General features: G+C 42.6%; 1 protein-coding gene across 1 annotated transcript in view; it reads left to right on the top strand.

The window, feature by feature from the left end:
* The window catches only part of RAB2B (RAB2B, member RAS oncogene family), a 1,018,409-nt gene that overhangs the window by 574,249 nt on the left and 420,818 nt on the right, over positions 1-23,342 (top strand). Inside the window, exon 6 of the mRNA XM_044058254.1 lies at positions 4,348-4,459. Within this exon, the coding sequence (XP_043914189.1) occupies positions 4,348-4,459 (112 nt within the window). The remainder of the gene's footprint in view (positions 1-4,347; positions 4,460-23,342) is intronic.

Genomic DNA, 23,342 nt, shown 5'->3' with positions numbered 1-23,342 from the left:
TTTGACTGTTTTTTTTCTTTCTTTGTTTAAGGCACAAGAAAACAAAAAATTGAAGGGCTGTTCTCTCTGGTTTTGAAGGACTGTCCTGGACTGGCAGGTGATTAGCTCTTCACATCACAGAAATGTAGAAGAAAGAGTCACAAGGTCTGAAAGACTGCCAGCGAGAGAAAGTAGTAGGGCAGTACAAACCTGAATGCCAGTACAGCAGTGTGTTCTAAGAACATGTGTTACAGGTAAGTGAAATTTATGCAAGTATAACTTTATAGTAAGATGGTATTGTGGCTGTGCAGATAGGAAGCCTGACTGGTTCTCCACTAGTCACCTACCATTTTATTTAGCTGGCGGGGGGAGGTGCAGTCATCAGCTGGTGGTCACTACATGAAGCTTATTTGTCACATGCACAGTGAAAATTATTTGTAACTCATCGCAGCCTTGTACATCAAAAAGTGAGAAAACAGACTAATGCATATGCCACGTGTAGGGCACTGTTGTGGGAAAAATGTTACGTTTTCAATTGTTATGTGCAATTTGTCTAATTAGATGAAGAAAATGGCAGTTTATAACCGCATTCAGGATCTGTGGATTTTTATTAACTGCTTGGGTTGGCAGTGCACTGTGGTTGTGGCTTTACTTAGCTTTTGGGAAACGAAAAGAAACAAAAATGGTTCAGCACTGAGGTAAAACAAAACTTACCAAAACAACAAACTCAGACTTCGGAAATGCCAGAAACACTAATATTTATTAAAAACGTATCGAACAACAGTGTACAGAGCAGCAAAGCTTTCATACAAAACCACCCATTATTAATGCATTAAATTAAAATCCCATGAAACGCTGACTTATAAAGACATTTAAAATAGTCGTGACGCAGCCCATAATATTTAGACGTATACAGAAATAAAATATGAATATCGATCATAATGTAATACAAAAATAATTCATACCGTATATATAGATGCACAAAAACATGTGTGTATATGTTTTTCAGTGAAAGCAAACCTCTCTCATCTTTAAAACAGGTTTGATGTTAATTCAAACCTTGTTCCAAATCAGATTGAATCTGTAAAATTGTTTATTTCACCACCTCTCAGATTCTCATAAACAAGTCTGCATGACCCTACACCTAAAAACATGTTACCATGTCTATCGGTTCCCTATTAGAAGACTGAAGATGCATTCTTTCAAATGCATCTTGGTCGAACTCAGAAGCCTGAAACGGCAAAATATCGAAGCAGCTTTTAAGTGAATTCTTTCCCTGGGAAAATTCGATTGGCTGCTTCGTTACTTTGCCGTTTTTGGCACTGTAGTCCGGTCTCGGAGTTGGTATATTTAAGTAGGGGTTGTGGGAGGGTTGGGGGAGTGAAGCCCCTCTACTTAATGTAATGTTTAAAGTATGTTTTTCATTTTTATTTATTTATTAATTTTTTTTTTTTTTGGAACAGCGATTTTTTTTTTTATTTTTTTTTTTTCCCCCTTGGAAAAAAATCGCTGTTCTGGCAGTTCGAAATTGTAAGCTTTCACTTACATAGGGTCGATTAATCACCATTCGCTTTTTTAAGCACTCGTTGATCTAATATAGACCCTGTCTATTGCATGCTTTGCAAGCGCATTCGTACTACTAACCTTCTTACATACGTCAGAATAATGTTCGAGGATACGTTCCTTTAATTTGCATGAACATTTACTTCTGTAGAAAGATGGACATTTGATACAAGTAGCCAAATAAATAAATTTATAAGTAAATATTAGACGTGTTACAAGTAGGAAAACAGCGAAAATAAAACTGCTACTTTGTTCTTGGATGTATAAAAAAATCCTCATTCAATATATGTTTGCATGCTACACAATTAGAGCATGCAAAACCCCTGTCTTATTAGATACATAATTCTTTATAACCATTGATGTATCAGCATAACCTATTTTTTAAATTGCGGCAATTCTCGTAGGAGAATAAAGTTTTTTTTTTTTTTTTAATTCCTTTAGGTTCTGGCATAGGGTCAAGAATGCTCCAATATTTAATGGTCATCTTTTACTTGGTGTGTGCAGTATATATAGTAACATAACGCAAAGTGTTCCCCTATCCAAACAATTTCTATTATGTCAGCTGGCTTAAGTATGGCCTCACAGAATGTTCTCTCTTGTTCACATCATCATTCCTAATATTCAGCAACTGCCTATCATAGCCCCTTTCCAAAAATTCACCTATCATTTCATCCATTTGTTAGTAACACCATGTATCACCAGTATTTAGCCTGCTCACCTGTAAAAGTTGGCTTTTTACTATCCCTTTAAATGTATGGGGGGGCCTGCATACTAGACTTTTGTACATATTTATTAGATTGCACTTTTTTTTTTTTTTTTTTTGGTAAACACACTAGTGCTAATTGTATCTCATAATTTAGTTAATTTCACATCCAAAAAACTTAATTCACTGTCAGATAAATTTAACTTAAATTTCAAAAAACTGCTGTTGCTGTCCAAGTATTCCACAGACTCAGTTAATTCAGTATGTTGACCCTCCCAGATTAAAAAACAGTCATCAAAACGTTTGTAGAATGACACCTTAGATCTATATATACCAGGTGCATTATAAATAAATTCTTTCTCCCATTGATGTACTGTGATATTGGCATATGCATTGGCAACTGGCGTTTCCATTGCCACACCTAAAGTTTGTAGAGAACACTTCTTTAAACAAAAATAATCAAGTAAAGGGGATAATAGCTAAAAAATTGGAGCATTCTTGAATCTGTGCCTGAACTTAAAGGAATTGTAGTAAAAAAAAGAAAACTTTATTCTACTACAAGAATTGTCACAGTTTAAAAAAGGGTCTATATTACATCGAAAGCTTAAATGTTCGAATCTCTAAAGGTCAACCTTTAGAGATCGAACAAGTGTTCGAAAATGTAATAAAGAAAAAAGGTAAACTGAAAGGGTTTTAGCAGTAGGTAAGCCTGCACCCCTTCATTTCTACTTAAATATACCAACTCAGAGATCGCACTTCAGTGCACGGCAGAGCGGAAACAGGAAATTTCCCATTCCCTACACTGTATCGCGATCTTGGAGTTGGTATATTTAAGTAACGGGTGGTATGGGGGTGCAGGGGGGCTTGCCCCCCTGCTTACACCATTTAGTTTTTTTGTTTGTTTTATTTATTTTTTTTTTAATTTTTAAAGATATTCGAACACTTAACTGTTCAATCTCTAAAGGTTGACCTTTAGAGATTCGAACATTTAAGCATTCGTTTATCTAATATCGCCCCTTAAAAAACAGGTTCTGCTGTAAAGATGCATCAGTGGTTATAAAGAAGTATGTATCTAATAAGACGGGTTTTGCATGCTCTAATTGTGTAACATGCGAACATATATCGAATGAGGATTTTTTTATACATCCAAGAACAAAAGTTTTATTTTGACTGTTTTGCTACTTGCAACACATCTAATATTGTTTATTTGGCTACTTGTACCAAATGTCTATCTTCCTATATAGGTAAATGTTCACATAAATTAAAGGACAGTATCCTCTGGCTTTATTCTGACATACTTAAGGTTAGTACGAATGCGCTTGCAAATCATGTGACAGACATGGATGACTGTCGTGTTTTTAGGTTTAGGGTCATACAGATTGAGAACCAGAGAGCTGGTGACATAAACAATAAACTTGAAGTTTGCATCCATAAAATCCATTGATGCTCACAATCTGATTTGGAACCAGGTTTGAATGCTAATGTTGGCATCAAACCTGTTTTAAAGATGAGACAGGCTTGCTTTCATTGAAAAACATGTATGTACATATTCTTTTGTGCATCTATATATACTGTATGAATTCTTTTTGTATTATGCTTGATATTCATATTTTTTTCCTGTATGTGTCTTGAAATATTATGGGCTGTCACGTGACTATTTTAAATATCATTGTAAGTCAGCATTTGATGGGATTTTAATTTAATGCATTGATAAAGGGTGGTTTTGCCCGAAAGCTTTGCTGTTCTTTGATAAGTTTTTAATAAATATTACTATTTGTGGTGTTTCCGAAGCCCGAGTTTGTCGTTTTGTTTACTTAGATTTTGCAAAGCAGACATCGAGAATTCGGTGCAGGTAAGGAATGAGCGGTTACATTTTTACTCTTTCCCTTTCCTTTCACACATTTTATAGAGCTACAGCTGCCCTCAATGTAGCTTTTGGCCTGATGTACGAAAAACAGTGTTCACTTCATTAGTTTGTGTTTACATCAGAGGCTATTTCTTGTCCTACATTTCACAACTTGTTCTTTTTTTAAAGAGGTTTTGGGGTCTGTGTCCTGAATTTATATGACGAAAACCTATTTTCTCTCTTATGCATTCTGTAGTGACCTTGAATCCCGTCGTGATGTCAGGAGAGAGGAAGGAGAAGCTTTTGCTCGAGAACATGGTCTTGTTTTCATGGAAACTTCAGCAAAGACCTCAGCCAATGTGGAGGAGGTGAGCAAGCTTCTTTCATTGCTGTTTGTTCTCTCTTACACACTGTTCAGTCTTGACTCCAGGGTCTGCAGGATAATACCTTAAGATCTGCTGTCTGAAAGTTTCCTTGGTGAGATCTAAATTTCCTATGCATACTATATGATTGTTTTTAATGGGAAGGAAGCTTTCTGTGTTCATATGTGACTTTGTGTCTGATGGACTCTCAATCAAAGCATTCATTGGGAATACTAAGACAGAAATTCCAAGTGGCTGGATATGTTCTTTTCCATATTCTTCAATGTCTGGGTCTTTCTGATGCCTGTAACTTTGCATGTATTCATTCATTTAAATGCACTGGGCTAAAGCCTCTTTACAAGTCCAGTGCAAACCAGTGGCACTACTGAATTCCAGTACTGTACCATGAGTCATTCAGTGGCAGGGTCAAGGCATCATTAACTTTCTGATAACTGCTGGATTAAATCCTCTTCACTGAAAAGTGGAGTGAGCTCACAACAGTAACAGGGCTACAGCATACCTGTCTTGTTGCTGTTGATCAGATAGGTTGGTTTGCTCAGTTTAGATCACCAACTGCACCCACTAGACAGTTGGCAAAACACCTGAATGTTAAATGCTAAAAATGAAAAGTTGTGAATTTTCTGCTCTCCTGAGCTCATTTCCTTTCTTTATAAAAAAAAAAAAAAAACAGCTGTATTAAAACGGATCAGAACCTTTGAAGGGGAAGCGCATGGATATGATGTTACTGTTAAAAAGAATCATTGTCTTTGCAGGGGAAACCCAGGGATGTGAGAGTAGAAAGCAAGAAGCTCAGAGACAGTAGTGGCATTCGTGAGGTGAGGCTTGTGTGTGTGTTCAAAAATATATTGTCGGAAACAACTACTACTAAAGGACTTGAAGGAATTGTTTTCTGAGCATAAACGTCTGCATACTTACTACATGTACCTTATAGAAGAGCTTGTATTTAAACTACTTAGGTGCTGTTTCACTGTATGTAGCCCCTAAAACAATTATAACAACTAAAAAACTTTTTTTGGGGGGTGGGGAGTGGTTCTGTTGTAGTTGTAAGGAGGGCTGTCATTCTCCTCAACCCCTTTCATCTTTACAGCTACCAAGTTAGAGGGTTAAAAATGCTTTAAAATAGTATTTAATTTTGATCAGGAATATAAAGTAAAAAGCATGAACACTTCATTCTGAAAGCCACACAGTTGACGTGACCTTTTCCCAAAGCAGTTTGGTTAGTGGGTGTAGCAAAACTGTTGCTTCTTATTTTTTTTTTTTTTTTCTAAGTTGGTGGGCTGGACAGCTGACCCTTATTTATGAATTTGGCACAGACAGCAGGTGTGGTCATGTCAGTTTACACTTACATTTTGTACAGGTTATTGTAACATTAAAAAAAGAATATTTATGTACATTAGAAAACATGGGCTTGCATTTGTCTGACATTTGCAGTACAAGAGCAGTTATAGGTATAAGTTGCTGAAGTAGCAGAGTCTTTCACAAAGTAAAAGTTAAGACACTTGTAGTATGTACCTACTTGAGCTTCTGACATACTACTCCAGATATGCTTCGCTGACCTAACTGTAGCACTGTTGGCTAAATATTGCACAGTCCACATCCCACACCTGATTGTTAGCACAATAGCATCATAAGCAGTGTCAGGGGTGCAACAGGTAGCACACTGGGTTGTGCTGCAGAGGGCTATGGGTTTTATTCCCACACCGTGTAGATGGATTGTTGACACTGCAGTGCAGCGTAAGGGGGTGATGCACTCCTGAGTGTGCCATCCTTCAGATGAGATGTTACACCAGGGCCCCATCTGCTTGAGTTGGTGGTAGCTCAAGTGGATATAAACATTCCCAGGGCACCTAGAGTAGGGGAAGGTCCCCCAGTGTCCCTGCCAAATTTCCCCAGTAGTATAAATGTTGTACAGGTAGTTAGTACTACAGTGCATTAAATATAACTGAGTATGCTTTAATGAGCAGTGTCATCAGTGGTGAACGCTCACCCCTTTAGCTTGTTAACCTTGAGTTATCTTCTGCCTCCTCCCTTTCCACCTATATATATATATATATATATATATAATACAGAGAGAGAGGCTCTTCCTACTTCATTTTGATACTTGTGCTTAGGTGTTCAACTGCATTTAGTTTGTCACATTTATTACTGCTTGTCAGTAGCCTTAAGTTGATGACAGGAGTCCCCGTGGACTATGATGATTGTAGATGACATTGTGATCTGTAGTGAGAGTAGGGAACAGGTTGAGTAGACCCTGGAGAGGTGGAGATGTGCTCTAGAGAGAAGAGGAATGAAGGTCAGCAGGACTAAGAATATATGTGTTTGAATGAGAGGGAGGATAGAGGAATGGTGAGGATGCAGGGAGTAGAGGTGGCGAAGGTGGATGAGTTTAATTACTTGGGATCAGCAGGGTTGAAGATGTTAATATTTGCACTGGGTGTGACAAGGATAGACAGGATTAGGAATAAGTATATTAGAGGGTCAGCCCAGGTTGGAAGGTTTGGACACAAAGCCAGAGGCAAGATTACGTTGGTTTGGACATGTGCAGAGGAGGGATGCAGAGTATATTGGGAAAAAGATGCTAAGGATGAAGCTATCAGGTAACAGGAAAAGAGGAAGGCCTAAGATAAGGTTTATGGATGTGGTGAGAGAGGACATGCAGGTGGTTGCTGTGACAGAGCAAGATGCAGAGGACAGGAAGAAATGGAAACAGTTGATCTGCTGTGGCGACCCCTAATAGGAGCAGCCGAAAGAAGATTATTCTACTCAGTTGCTGCTTCATTTAAGCTGTTTTTTTTACTATTGTGGTTGTGAGCTAATTTATCTCATTTGCACTGTTTTAAGCAATTTACTGATTAACTGCACGTAATTAGTGTAACTATTTCATTGCAATTTACTGCACTTCATTACTTTTTAATTGCATTTTATTGCATTTCATTACTGTTTATTTTTTCATACTGTGAGTTCTGTTTTTGTTTGTAAGTGGTTAATCTGTGCTCTTTTGTGAGTTTTACTTTGTTCTTGACCCTTAAAGTGAGTACCATGGTCTGCATACAGGTTTTGCTACATCCAGAGCTGTTTGTTTTTGCCTTCTGTGTTTCTGGCAGCTGTCTTATGTTAGTAGGAGCCTATCTTCTCTGCTAGTGAGAGTAAGCAGGGCTGCCTGGACCTTGTCTGGCACAACCTGATTGGTAAAGAAAGCAGGGGCTTGCAGGATTGGCTAGATCTTTGCGTTACTAGAATCTTCTATTTTTTTGTGGTATTTAAACCCCACGTGTAAGCTGGTTTGGGCTTCTTTGCATTTAACGCACTCCAGCTGCCCTGTTTTTAACCCATTGTGAGGTATTACAGCTACAATTTTTCCCTTAGTAGTACTTGTATGATCACCTAGTCGTACTCCTGTTAGACCTTCCACCCTTGACCTCCTTAGGTCTCTCTGGACTTTCTCCCTCAGATTATGACAAGCATGGATGGACAATTTCCTATGGTTTCTCCTGTCAGTCTGGTTGATACAGGTATCCTGAGACAGTGTAGCAACTGCCTCATGTACACGGACAACCCTCTACTACTACCACCTAGGAACACAATTTGTGAGAGATGCAGTTACATTAAGAACCTAGAGTCCATGCTCTCTCCCTCACAAGCCAGTAGATCTGGTACTGAGAAGGCTGTCAACACAAATACCACCCTCCCCTACACAGCACCTCCCTACATATGCAGAGGTCCTCAACAAAAATATACACAAACAGAAGAGACCTCCGAGGCAAAAACACACACTAACTCCACTGCCCTCTGCACACCTGTCTCACAGCCACTAAAGCCTAAACATGAACCCAGCGTATTAGTCATAGGAGACTCCATTGTGAGACATGCAGATGTACCCCTCACCAGGCTGGATAAGGAGAAAGCCACGGTTAGTTGTTTGTCAGGTGACAGAATCCACCACATCACACATGCACTCACGTCTGTCAATAACAGGTACTGTTATGACTCTGTCATAGTCCATGTTTGTGTGAATGACTTGAGACAGACATACCTGGACTATATAAAGACAGACATGATCGAGCTCGCTGAATGTGTCCCAGGCAGGTATGTTCCTAGCCTTAGGCAGCATTCTACTGTCACCCAAAGTGATGCCGCAATGCAAACAGAAAGTAATGGACTTTAACAATTGGCTTAGTTTCTGGTGTCATTCGAAGGGGATGCAGTACCTGACAGCCTGGGAAGACATGATCGACAGACCACGATGCATTGTTAGAAATGGCCTGCATCATTCCCCCTTGGGCTTCAGGCTTCTGACAAAGGCTCTTACCTCCCCCACAGTGCCTTTTTTAGGCAATGCCATGAGGTCAAATCTACCAACATGAAAATTTCATCAAAACGCAAATTAAAGGTCCTGCTGCTAAACACTAGAAGTCTAAACATGAAACTGCACTCATTACAAACATTCTTAACCTTGGAAGATGCTGACATTTGTGCAGTCAAAGAAACCTGGTTCAAAGCTGCATAAAGCATCCCAGCCATACTAGGTTACTCATCCTTGTCATATATTCAGACCCCAAACTGTGGACAACAGAGCAAAAGGAGGTGGAGTTTGAGTTGCAATGTATATTAAAGACATGTACATCTCCAGGCTGGTCAAACAGTATGATGCGCAGGAGACACTGCAGGTGCAGTTAACCATTGACAAAGACCCCTGTTCAAATCATAGCTAGTTACAGGCTCCCCAACTTTGACTCAGAATCCCACTTCACCTGTCTGGACTTATTTGAATATATCAAGATTCAACCCTTTACCCTGATCCTGGGCGACTTTAGCTATCCAACCATAGATTGTAAGAACTACTCATTCCAAAACGCAAATGCTCAGAGATTCTTTGATTTCATCAATGCAGATGTCTTGGACCAGCTGGTCGACACCCCCACAAATGGTGATAATATCTTGGACTTTGTATTATCCAGCATAAGCAACCAGTGCAGCATCCCTACAGTGTCATCCTCCCTGGTAAGATCCGACCACAAAGCAGTCACTTTCAAAGTCACCATGTTTTTACTGTTCTCTCACTTTTATATAGGACAGTCTTGTATATATTTTTAGCAACCAGAGGAGAAGCTGTAAATGAGAGCGGAAGAAATTTTATTTGGGAAGGTAAGAGGGGAAGATTTAAGTTTAGACAAGCTGATTCTTACCCTAGAATAAGGGTTACCTTGAAAGGGGTACTTTGAAGCTAGATAGTTAAGGTTTGTATCCATAACTCAAGCAAAAGGTTACAAATGGGAAAATGAGAGAGAGAGATTTTGGATGTAGAGTCCTTAAGGAGAATAGTAGCCATGCAGAATATTGTAGTAATAAATTAGCAGAAAATATTTTAAGAACTAAAATATAAGAAATGAGGACTGGTGTGCTTACCAGCAGGGCTGTCTGCAGGAAGGGCTATAGAAAATAAGTAAGAGGGACTGGAAATTAGTAAAGGAATCTGCAAAATATTGTTTGGACACTTTTGGACAGTACTTGTGTATTATTGCAACCAGATTCCAGACTCACTACGTGATATTGTAATTCCCAGTTCTAGCAGACTGTTTGTGTGTGTCTTAAGTATATTTCATTTCACGATGTCTTTTGTAAATGTTTTTAGCTGAAGTGATTTTAGTTCTGGATGATCACACTGTCATATAGTTTTGCCGTGGTGTAATATTTTTAGGACACATTTCTCACCTGCTTTCTTAAAGAATTCCACAGGAAGACAAAAACGACACGGGGAAAAATGCCTAAAACCGCAGACAGAATTTTAAAGACTGCCATTATAAACTTAGTTCATCTTCTTTCGGCTGTTCTCGTTAGGGGTCGCCACAGCAGATCATCTGTTTCAATTTCTTCCTGTCCTCTGCATCTGTCAAACCAACCACCTGCATGTCCTCTCACCACATCCATAAACTTTGTCTTAGGCCTTCCTCTTTTCCTGTTACCTGGTAGGGTTATCCTTAGCATATTTTTCCCAATATACTCAGCATCCCTCCTCAGCACATGTCCAAACTAACGTAATTTTGCCTCTCTGGCTTTCTCCAAACTTTTCAACCTGGGCTGACCCTCTAATATACTTATTCCTAATCCTGTCCACCCTCGTCACACCCAGTGCAAATCTTAACATCTTTAACTCTGCCACATCCAGCTCTAACTCTTGCCTTTTTGTCAATGCCACTGTCTCCAGCCCATATAACATAGCTGGTCTCACTACCCTCTTGTAGACATTCCCTTTCACTCTTATTGATACTAGTCTGTCACAAATCACTACTGACACTCTTCTCCACCCACTCCATCCTGCCTGTACTCTCTTCTTCACCTCTCTTCCACACTCACCATTACTCTGAACTATTGATCCCAAATATTTAAACGTTATAAACTTAGTTGGCCCAATAAAATGTTTGCAGTGACATAAATGTAATGAAGGATATGAAATTTGAACTGGAAACATTTGTCATTCCTGTGGTGAGTGGTGTCCTCAATTTTTTGCCTGAAAAATGCTGTTTTTACATCGGACACAGAAACAGTATAATAGGACAGCCAGACTTCATGCACAGTTGTGCATACCTGACAGGTATGGTTAGGATGACAAATTTCGCCAGCAATTTAATGAAATGACAATGCAGTTCTCTGTACAGAAATATAAGTGTGCCTAACTGACGTCATTGACTTTAACAGTTGTTTGTTGAAACACCTACCATCGCTGAACGAGGAAATGTTAGGACACTCCCGGTTCCATCACTGTCTGCCTGTGTACCCTCAAGAAAAATAAAGTCTATATGATCGACATTTGAAATGCCAACAGTGTGGAATGGAAAGATTTCCATTCCTGCACTGCAGTGCAATCTCGGAGTTGGTATATTTAAGTTATGGGGGTGTGGGGGGCAGAGCAGTGTTTAGGCAACTGTTTGTTGTTTTTTACTTTTGTTTTTCCATATGTTCAACACTTCAAATGTTGGTCATATGGTCTTGGCTATATGAAACTCGGCATTCTGAAATGTTGAACATATGAAGTAGATCCATATATATAAAATCTCAACACAGGTAGAAAGATGTAGTGAGGAGTGTTATATTCTCCTCCTAAGAAACTTTGACTACATTTATCAACAAGAGTACGGCTTGGAAAATGGCCGTTTCTCCTGTTTGGAATCTGGTTGCGATAATATACCAGTACCCAAGTAACTTTGGAGGGAAAGGCAGCAGAATGGGATGAGGCTAAGCAGGAGTTCGGACTCTGGTTAAAGGCAGTCTTTCCCTATCCAGTATTAATAATGGAGTATAGGCAAAGAGAAAAGTACAGGGGAGTGCTAAATGAAAGGCAAGTTCTGGCAGAGCTTTTAGTTGAGTTGAGAAGAGTTAAATGCTGTTAAAGGCATAAGTAGTAGGGAGTATAACATAATGCATGATTACTGTGGAAGATTAGAAAGGAGTATAAAAAAGTAATATACAAAGAGAATAACAGAAAATCTATAGTTTCATAGTTTCATAGTATAGTACTAGGCTATCTGCCCTAGGGCATTTATAAGCCTAGCCAAAGTGTATGTGGCTTTTGCCACCCCATGTAATGATACAAAAGTGTACAATTTAAATTAAATTTAGTTTACTGTGCCTCTAGCTAGCAATGACACAGAGATGACCCCCGGGGTAAACCTACTATCACCCATCCATTCGTCCAGATTGCTCTTGAAGAGAGTCAGTGAGGGGCTCTGCCTAACATGGACAGGTATCCTGTTCCACAGTGCGGGAAGCCTCTGGGTTATGAATCTGTCCCTCCACCATGTCCTATTCATATTTATGCTGAGGTTTAGATCTTTAGCTCTCTTGGCTCTGATGGATTTGGATTTTTTGAGGTGGAGCATGTCCATTAATTCTGAATTGGACATGGCCTTGTACGTAAGGCACAGATCACCTCCGAGCAGGCAGTATGCTACTGAGTAGAGCTGGAGCTTTTTCAGTCTGGCAGCATATGACATATGCTGGAGACCCTTGATCCTCTTGGTAAGGTACTTTTGGGGTCTCTTCAGCTGCTGCAGGTGCCGGGTGAGGTACATACCAAATGGGGCATTGTACTCAATCATAGGCCTGATAAGGGATGAATATAAGGGCACAATGACGTCCTTTGATCTGGGTGTGAATCCTTTCATGATAAGGTGGGCAAGGTAGAAGGTCTTTCTAACCACTTTGGCGACATGGGTGTCAAATGAGAGGTCACTGTCAACTTGGGTCCCCAGGTCTCTGATTACTTTTTCCGTACTTAATGGATTACAACCTATGTGGTAATTTGTGGGTACTTTGTTTTTTCCAAAGGGGATGACTATACATTTTTTGGCGTTTAGTTTAAGGCCATGACTCTGGCACCAGTCGTCTGTTTCTGTGAGGCCCTTCTGGAGGATTCATTTGTCAGCTGGTGTGTCGACTATGGCGCCTAGTTTGCAGTCATCTGCAAACTTTGTCAGCCACAACCCCCCTCTGTTTGCCTGCACATCTGAGAAATAAATGCCGAACAAGAGGGGTCCCAAGACAGAGCCCTGTGGGACTCCACTTGTGACTGGCTTAGAGTCTGACATAGCTCCAGCTATTCTGACTTTGTGGGTTCTGTTCTTTAGCCAGTTTGCAACCCATCTTGTGACAAACGGGTTTACATTTAAGCTGTTGAGCTTGTCTATGATGCCTGAGTGGGGTATTGTGTCGAAGGCTTTTGCCAGATCCAGGTAGGCTGTATGAACTGCTTTGCTTTCATCGATGGCTCTAGTGACCGTTTCAAAAAAGTTCACCAGGTTTAGCGCACAAGTATGCTGTAAAGTCAAGAAGGGTTAGGATTTCTGCATAGATGTGTTTACATAAGTATTTTTATACCCCACGTAGGCTTTAAATGATTTTGCTTTAGACTCATGTCAAATGTTGGTGGCGATCTGGGAAAAAGAAATGTGATTAGGAATGTGTGTTTGGGAATGTCACTAGATGGCAGAGTTTAAAAATTCCATACAGAGTATTTTGATGGAAGTGTTGTGAGCGTAAATGTTAGTAACTAAGGAACTGATTCTTTTGAGTTGGAATATTTGATATGAATTACGCAGACATAGGAGTTAAGGTCTTGCTAAGTTTAATGCTGCTGGCTACCAAGAGAGTGGTTATTAGAAAATGGAAATGGGTGTAATAGGTAGAAAGGAGATCCAAGTACTGCAGGTGTGATGTTCAGAAAAGTCGAGAAACACATTCCTTTCAAGTGAAATGTATGGGAGTAACACTTGCAGCCTGTAGTGATCAGGAGGAGGAGTGAGGTACAGGCATACGTTTTCTATGGGAATAACACTTGCAGCATATAGTGATCAGGATGAGGCGTGAGGTACACATCAGAGGCATAGATTTACTCACAGCATAAACAACCACAGTGTTATTTTACGCATTTTCAAGTAAAAAAGGTATCCTGTACAACTGTGTTCTTTCAAAAAGGAATCAAGACTGTGATGTTCTTAGTGTTTCACTGTTGCAGTCATTACATTTGGGTAATCCTGCTGGTAGGTTGCCCTCAGCCGGCCTGAATTCCAAACTCTTGGGTCCTGCGTCAGCTGCTGTCACCCCTTCCCTCATGTCAGGTCATCAGGGGTATAAAATAAGCAGCCAACGCCATTTTCTTCAGTCTTTCTTGCCGCGCAGTGCCCGAACCAGAAGCAGTTCGCAAGTGCTGGTCGGCCGACTCCTGAGATTTTCGTGTTAGAGTTTCAGATCTGAAGTCTTCATTAAAGCTAAGTACCCCGTTAGGGAAACTTTTTTTCTTGCTCCAGACCGATGTCAGAAAAATTTAATAATTGTCTTGTGGGAAGCAAATACCTCGCAAGGATTTTCATTCTTACTGTATTCCTTGCCTAGGCCCTGATCACAACGTTTCTGGTTGTCTGTTTTGTGCTAGATTTAACCAACGTACTATTAAGCGTCGGTATGATTTTGCTTTAAACTATTTTGGACGCCGGTTTAATTATCCAGAAATGTTGTCTGATACCCATCTGACTACCGGAGTCCACAAAAAACACAAAGAAAAGGAAAGAGATAGACAACCTTGGCCCAAAACTGACGACGAAGCTTCTAAGCCAGTCGCCGGTTCACCAGTCCTCAGTGAGGCACTTTCGCAGCCCCTGACGCCCGCTACTTTAGAGCCACAGGCCGCTACTGACTCCCATGTGGAGTCAGCCATGCCGCTGGAAACTCAAGGTATTGGAGCCTCGGATATCCCTTCAGATGGGTCCGGAGCCGCTGAGCAGGCACCGGCTTCTGAGGGTGTATTCAGACCTAAACATCTTTACATCAAACCGACTTCAGCTTCAAAGGCAAAGACTAAAGCACCTTCCAAAGCAGAGAAACAAACTCAAGAGCCACGTGGTCAGGCCTCTATGCCCAAAAAACAGATGTTCAGAATGGCTGAAGACTTGCTTACCTTGATCAGGGGTTCCCATCCCCCTCTTGATAAGAGGCCTAGGCAAGAGACAGACTATGAATCTTCAGATTGGGTTTCTATTTCTTCTGATTCCTCTTCTGATCAGGAATATTCACTTCCCCCCATGAGGATTCTGATGCTGAAGAATCTATACCTTCAGCTTCTCCTCCTGAGGACTAATCTTTTGGGGAAATCTTGCATATCATGAGGGAGCATTTCCACTGAGAGAGCCAAGATTTTTCAGAATCTAAAAAGAGGCTCAGGGATTTCCTTTTACTACTACAACAAAAGCCACTAGCCATCCCACCTGTGTTAGACATTGTAGATGATATGTTTTCGGAGTCTAGCCTTACCCCTGAATCCTTACCTCCAGCTCCTGTCAAGCCTGACAGATATTACAGTGTTCCTGACTCTCATAAATTCCTTTTTAAAAACCCCGCTGCAGACCCAGAAACCATTTCTCAGGGTCTCAAAGGAGTTGAGGCTTCCGCTACAAAAAACCCTACCCCCTCTGACAGAGATTCTAGGGCACTGGATAGATAGGGAAAAAAGGTTTACACATCTGCTGCCTTGGCTATAAGGGCCTTAAACTGTCAGTTTCATATGCTCGAATATCAGCAACATGTCATGGCATTGCTTAAACAGAAAATGTTGGTTAACTCTGAATGTGCAGAAAACAAGGAAATGCAGGATTTATTGCATACAGCTGAACAAGTGGGAAAGCATACTTTGCAATGTGGTTTTGATTCTTTGGAGGCCTCCTGCAGGGCCGCAGTTACAGGTTCTGTAATTAGGAGGCATGCATTGTTAAAAGAACAAAATCTGCCTGATCATGTTAAAGTTAAATTATTAGATGCACCTTTACAGCATGATACTTTGTTTGGTGTTATGGCAGAAGAGGTGTTAAAGAAAGTGGAGGACAAAGCTAAATCTATGCAAACGGTCAAAGATTTTTTTACAAGTACAGCCACCTAGGTTTAGTAGATACTGGCCAACAAAGAATTGGTCCTTTCCTGTGTCAGACCTCAAAGGGGCAGATCCCAGGTGCAAGGTTCGTACCACTCAAAGCAATGGGGGGCTTCTACCTCCAAAGTTGGAGAAGACAAATCACAACCATACAGGAAACTGTCCCAATGACTTCCCCCTGCTAGCATCAAGCTCTCATCTCCTGGCAGCACACTTAGAGGGAAAAGTAGCACTTTTTTTCTCAAAATTGGCACATTATAACCCAGGGCAATTGGATCCTAAATATCATGTCACTAGGCTACAAGTTCCATTTCCATACCCTGCCAAAGGCAAAATGCTGGCCAGATCTGCACAAAATCAATGGGCAGAGGCACAGAAACAAGTCTCATCCCTCATGGACATTGGGGCCATTCAACAAGTACCAGAGCAAGAGCAGGGACAAGGATTTTACTCAAGACTGTTCTTGGTACCCAGAAAGGATAAGGCCTGGAGACCAATACTGGACCTATCTATTTTGAACACATTGCAGGATATACCAAAATTCAAGATGTTGACTTTGCAGCAGCTTCTGCCCATGCTGGACAAGAATGCTTGGCTTGTGAATTTAGACCTAAAAGAGGCATAGCTGCATGTCCCAATCAGACAAATATGCAGAAGATACCTCAGATTCAAGACTGGCTCAATGCATTACCGATTCTCTGCACTGCCCTTTGGCTTGTCTACTGTGCCCAGGGTCTTTACTAAGTGCCTGGCACCAGTAATTGCATTTTGCAGACAGAGGAATACAAATATATCCTTATTTGGACGACTGTCTAATTCAAGCAGAGAACAAGGACATTCTTCTACAGCATCTAGCATTTGTGAAAAGACTTCTAACATGCCTAGGGTACATAGTCAACGAAAAGAAATCAAAACTAGTACCCTCTCAAGAGATAATATTCCTGGGTGCAAGCTTAAGTACAACTGCCCAGATGGCTTATCTCACACCAGACAATCAAAGGCAGCTGACTATCTATTTCAAAATGTTGGCAACAAAGGCCCAGTTAACTGCAAGAAAAATTCTGCAGGCTTTGGGCTTCATGGCATCCTACATCCTAATAATTCCATATGCAAGACTGCATATGAGGAAACTTCAGTGGTACCTAAAAAGTGTTTGGACATTGCCACAGCCTGGAAACTATGATTCCTCTCATTCCCTGCCTGCAACAGGAGTTTCGATGGTGGGCAAAGGCTTGTCACCAAAATAAGGGACAGCCATTCACATTACCCCCAGCCAGGCAGACACTAACAACGGATGCATCAGATTATGCCTGGAGTGCCCACATGGCAGGAAGATGCATTCAGGGCACATGGACCTCAAACCAAATGCATGTACGTATCAATCAAAAAGAGATGCTAGCAGTTCGAAATGCCCTGACAGCCTTCAAGGAACTACTTCATCCAGGACAACTACTGATAAAGACAGACAGCACCACGTTCATGTGGTATATAAACAAGCAGGGGGGCACACATTCTTACCCCCTTTGCAGGCTAGCCATGACTTTGTGGGACACAGCATTGACTTACCAAGTACATCTGCAGGCACAATTCCTGCCAGGAAGGAAAAATACTCTGGCAGACGAACTAAGCAGAAACCTCATGGATCCCCACGAGTGGCACCTGGACCCACAAGTCTGCAACATAACAAGGAAATGGGGATGCCCGGACATAGATCTATTTGCCTTCCCTCACAACTACCAACTAAAAAGATTCTGCACAAGGATTTATCACATCCAAGCATGGAAAGTGGACGCCCTGTCTTTCAGCTGGAAAAACCTATCAATATATGCATTTCCCCCTCTGCCTCTCCTCCCCAAGGTACTCCTAAAGATCAGACAGCAGAAGCCAAAGAGGATACTGATTGCCCCAGACTGGCCCCGCCAGTACTGGTATCCAATACTAAGGAGCTTGTCTCAATGCCCAGCTTGGACCTTAGCTCAAATACCTCATCTACTGTCCCAGCAAAACAGTCAGATCCTGCACAGTCAACTCAGAACTTTAAACCTGACAGCATGGCGAATAATGTAGTCATACAAAACACACCTCTGAGTAAAGCTGTGATGGATGTCATTTTGGAAGCCCAGAAGGCCTAGTACTAGAAAATCTTATGCTGGAAAATGGAAGGGATTCTGTGCTTGGAACCAGGCAAAAGGAACTGATAAAGCTGTGCCAAATATTCCTCAGATTTTGCAATACTTAACTGAGATGCTGAACAAAGGCCTATCTTTTTCATCTATTAAAATTCATGCCTCTGCCATTTCGGCTCATTACAATGTAGAGCCACCAATCTTTTCTCATCCCTTATTAAAGCAGTACCTCAGAGGAGCCAAAAATTTAAGACCTCCAAGGAGATCACCAGTGCCTGCATGGAACCTCAACTATGTCCTGGAAAAACTCACCCTGCCTCCTTTTGAGCCAGCTGCTACTGCTGATGTAAAGTTTTTATCTTGGAAAACAACTCTGCTCCTAGCAATAACTTCTGCAACATGAGTTTCAGAGCTACAGGCACTCATGGCTGTGGAACCTTTTATCATTTTTTATCCTGACAGGGTCTCTGAGTACAAACCCAACATTTATGCCTAAGGTGGTGTCCAGTGTGACTCTCAACCAAACTATTCACCTGCCAACCTTTTATCCAAATCCACAGAACAAGGGGGAGAGCATTCTGCATTCTTTGGATATACACAGACCGCTTAGGTTCTACTTGGACGGAACCAAAGTTTTCAGAAAGACAGAGCAATTACTAGTGACATATGCTGCAGGATCACAAGGAAAGGCGATCTCAAAGCAGACTATTTCAAAGTGGATAGACCACTGCATTCCTTTCTGCTATGTACACCATGGCAAGCCAGTACCTAAGGGAATTAGGCCACATTCAACCAGAGCTGCAGCCATGTCAGCAGCCTTTCTCAGGGGAGTACCTACCAAGGACATTTTAGAGGCTGCTACTTTGAGTTCAGTGCGCACTTTTACAAATCTTCTGCCATTCTTCTCTAAATCCAGGGCAGGCTTTGCCACTGCAGTTCTGCAGGGCCTCATAGCTGCTCCTAATGCTGTTTAGCTCTAGCTGCCCATCCATAGCTTTGTGACTCTACCCAAATGTAATGACTGCAACAGTGAAACACGAAGAACATAGCACAGCTGTGTACACTTACCATAAATGTAGATGTTAGAGTGTATTCACTGTTGCTGTCCAGGTTACCCTCCCGCCATCCCCCCTTTTATTCTGATGGAACCTATCTTTCCTTTGATTTATACAACCTATGTGGTGTATTTGCTTGTAGATGAAGGCAAGATTTATATTGGTGCATGCAGTTATACATACCTTTACATACGCTTTACCAGAAAGGCTCATACAGACTCTGCTACACTTTACTGTGAAGGAAAGGTTAGTTTGCTTTTATTTTTTGTATTTTGTATTAATTTATTGCCTTTCTATATTTTGAATACTGTGGTTTGTTTTCTTTACCTTGTGTTTTACTTGCATTCTGCTTTAACAGCATATTAAAACTTCAAAAGAGACCACAGCTTTCTCTCTTCTGAGTCGGGCAGAATTTTTTCCCGACCCTCCCACCCAGTCACACTTGTCTTGTTAAATACCACTGTCTTTCTAGTTGCCTGCCTCTTATGTTAATCTGACCATGTATCTCATTTCCTCTCTGCTTTCACTGGCTTGTGTGAGTAATCACAAAATCATCAATGTTAAGTTGTCAATCTCGCCTTCATTCTTGCTGGATGGGTTCGGAGCCGATCCTCGGCTCCGACTCGGCCAATACTAAAGCTCGAGAGCTAATTCCACCGGCTCGAGGCTCCCCTATATCCCACAATGCTAGGCGGTAACTACTCATATCTCATTTGCCGCTATAGCTGATGAGGTGCTTTTCTACTGGCTCAGGCAGGTGAGTTAGACTTTTGCCTTATTAGGTACTTCTTAAACCCCCTTTTTTTGTTGTGATACCATAACTTTTTAGTTGTCGACTCTTTTTTCCCTTTTTTTCCCTTTCTTCCCTTATCTTGTAGGCCTTCGGCCCCTACCCTTCCCCCAGTCCATTAGTGACTAAACTAGTTGTCTTCTTTTCTGTTAAGGGCTTGTGTGTGTGTGTGTGTGTGTGTGTGTGTGTGTGTGTGTGTGTGTGTGTGTGTGTGTGTGTGTGTGTGTGTGTGTGTGTGTGTGTGTGTGTGTGTGTGTGTTTGTGGCTTTAGCCTTAATAATTTAATTTAATAATTTTTTTCTGTCAAGGGTGTGTCTGTAGTTTGTTTGTGTTGTCAGGCACTCATTTTTACAATGTCAAAAGACAAGGTCTCAGGCTTCAAGAAGTGTGACTCGTGCTGTCAGAAACCGTCTCTGACAGACGGTCACACTTCTTGTGTGTACTGCCTGGGGCCTTTGCACCTGCAGGACTCTTGTGCTGTTTGTCATGGGTTTAGCCCTAGAGTCCTGCAGGAACGCAAGAATAAACTGATCTTGCGGGGCTTATTAAAGCCTGAAGGCCCCCCGACTCAGTCTGTCGGAGAAGCCTTCCAAAACTTCCAAACAGTCTGCTCCGGTTCCAGAGTCGACTGCTGGAAAGACTAAGTCGGCTTCGACATCGGCTCCGGCTGGAGCCGATGTTTCTAAGCCTCATACTGCTACCTCGGCTCCGGCTGGAGCCGAGGCTGATTACTCCGTCTGCTCCAATACTTTTATCGGAGCCACAGTCCAGGAAGAGGTCCACATCCCCCTCTATCGGCTCCGTGCATTCGGCGCCAGGATCCCCTCTTCTTTCGGAACGAAGCCATAAAACTCATTCCTCACGGTCTTCCAGGTTATCTGACCATGATTTGCAAAGGGTAGTGAGTAGACTTCTCAAGTCCGAGGCAATGGCCCAAATGCTGCATAGCCCGACTCACCAGTCAGTGGCTATTTCCGTTCCCCAATACATTCCTCCTCTGACTCCTTTGAGTTTGGAGCCAGGGCTTGTCGGAGCCATGACTGTCGGTGCGTCGGATCCGATACCTTCCATTTCGGCTCCGTCGTCTGCTCCGATCTCCTCCTTGGAGGGATCTCGGCGCCGGGCTTCTCTCGTCAGCTCCAAGGGGGCGAGTGGCATCGGACCCTTGTCCGACCCCGCTCTCCCTCTCGGGGCTTCGGTGTTGGTGAGTTCGGCTCTGACATCAGCTTCGGAGCCGTCCCTGTCGGTGCCGGGGGAGGTCCTTGTCTCTTCGGAGCGGGGGCCTCTGGCCTTGCCTGACAGGGGTGCCTTCGAAGTCATGCAGAGCGTGCTAGAACCAGGTTCTGCCCCACAGTCAGCTCCTTCAGCCCCTCCATCTACAGTGCCTGCGGTGATTTCTACTCACCCCCTTGTCTTAGACCGCAGAGAGCCAACTCCTCAAGTTTCCCCATTGGGAATTTCCTCCTCTTCCGAGGCCTCTCCTGACCCTGCAGGAGATCCCCCAAGGAAGAGGCAGTGCAAGAGGAAGCACATTGACTCCCCTGAGTCTATCACCTCTGACACTGACTTAGAGGAATCCGAAGGTTCCCCTCGATCCCCCTCTGAGGATGTCTCCTTTGCTGACATCCTTGAGATCCTCAAACAGAGGGGGAACTGGCCAGCCCTTAACCCTTTGGAGGATGAGTCAGTGTATCTTGAGGCGTTTGGCTCTCGCCCTTCTACCTCCTGGGTGTCTTCTCCCTTTGACCCCCTTATGGAAGTGGTGGCAAGGAAGGCTTGGACGGCTCCTGACTCAGTGGAACCCACCCCGAGGAGACCATCTAAATTTATTACTGCCCCCAGAGATAAAGATTTTTTATCCAAAGGTGTCCCTGTTGATGCCATGGTGGTGGCTGCGGCCACTAAGAAGGAGTTAGCTGATCCTTCGGTTCCTGTCCATGCTCCTAATAAGGAATCTAGGACCATGGACAGGTACGGCAAGCGGATGTTCTCATCAGCGACCTTTTCAATGTGGTCGCTGAACTTCTTATGCCACTTCACTCGTCTCCAGAGAGATTTACTCGAGGATATGGGTGAACTGATAAAGGATCCTACAGCTGAGGGGTTCAAAGACACAATGAACTCCCAGTTGGCAACCCTGAATTCCATCATTAACTCCTCCATGCGGCTGGCCTCATATGCAGCAGATGGGGTGAGTAGAGCCGCAGGCACAGGTGTTGCCTTACGACGTCACGCCTGGATGCGGCTATGCAACTTTGCGGACCCTTTCAAGGCGTCCTTCACCAATTCTCCCTTTGGATCATCCTTGTTTGGTCCACAGGTGAAGGATACATTGACCAGGTGCGAGGTAGAAGGTAAGACTCTCTCTGCTGTAGGAGTCCGTTTTTCTACCCCTTCTAGACCCTATCCCAAAGGGCAGAGGGGAAGAAAGATGTGGTTCCGCAAACAATCCCAGGGAGTCTCATCTGACGCACAAGGCCGATTCCCCTCTAGAGGCAGAGGGGGGAATAATAATAGACGCTGCCCTAGAGGCAGAGGAGGTCCGCAAAGCCAGGGTAGCAGAGAAATGTTCTCTGACAAACCCTTTCAGCATCCCTGAGGGGCTGCCCAGCTGTCCACCTTCGGAGGCAGTCGGGGGAAGGTTATCACTGTACCCAAAAGCCTGGCTTTCCCTTACTTGAGACAAATGGGTACAGTCGATCATATCCGAGGATTACAAAATCCCTTTATTCACATCCCAACCCAACCCAAAAGATCCCTTCCAGATGTTCCACCCAGTCTAAGGGAACAAGCAGCATTAGAAATTTCAAAGCTGCTATCAGAAAGAGCTATCCAATCAGTCCTGGCAGACCAGCAAGGATCCGGAATCTACTCCAAATTCTTTTTGGTATCAAAGAAAACAGGGGACTGGAGACCCATACTGGATCTCAGCTACTTAAACAAGTATGTCAGGAAAACAAAATTCCGGATGGTCACGCTACAGTCCATTCTACCCTTCTTGGGTCAGGGCAATTGGATGTGCTCGATAGATCTTCAGGACCCGTACTACCACATCAAAATGAACAGACGCTCCAGGAGATATCTCCGCTTCAGGCTGTGAGCCAGTCACTACCAGTTCAGGGCCCTGCCCTTTGGTCTCACTACAGCCCCCCCCGTGTGTTCACCAAATGCATGGCAGTGGTCGCGGCTCACTTGAGACATCAAGGATTCCAAGTGTTTCCATATTTGGACGAATGGCTCCTTACCGCCACCACCAGACATCAGCTTCTTCTATCCAGGGACTTCACCATCCAATCTTGCCAAGCTCTAGACATTTCATTAAATTTTGAAAAATCTGCCTTGTCGCCTTGTCAATCTATTACCTTTATAGGCGCCACCTTAGACGCACTCAATCTTACAGCCAGACTCACAGAGCAGAGAGTGTCAGACATTCGGAACCAAGTTTCCCTTCTCTTACAATGCAACAAAGTCAAAGCCAGAC

Source organism: Protopterus annectens, chromosome 16.part0 (genome assembly GCF_019279795.1).
Source record: "Protopterus annectens isolate FY-2018-M chromosome 16.part0, PAN1.0, whole genome shotgun sequence".
Classification (NCBI taxonomy): domain Eukaryota; kingdom Metazoa; phylum Chordata; order Ceratodontiformes; family Protopteridae; genus Protopterus; species Protopterus annectens.
This window is presented reverse-complemented; position numbering and strand designations above follow the sequence as displayed.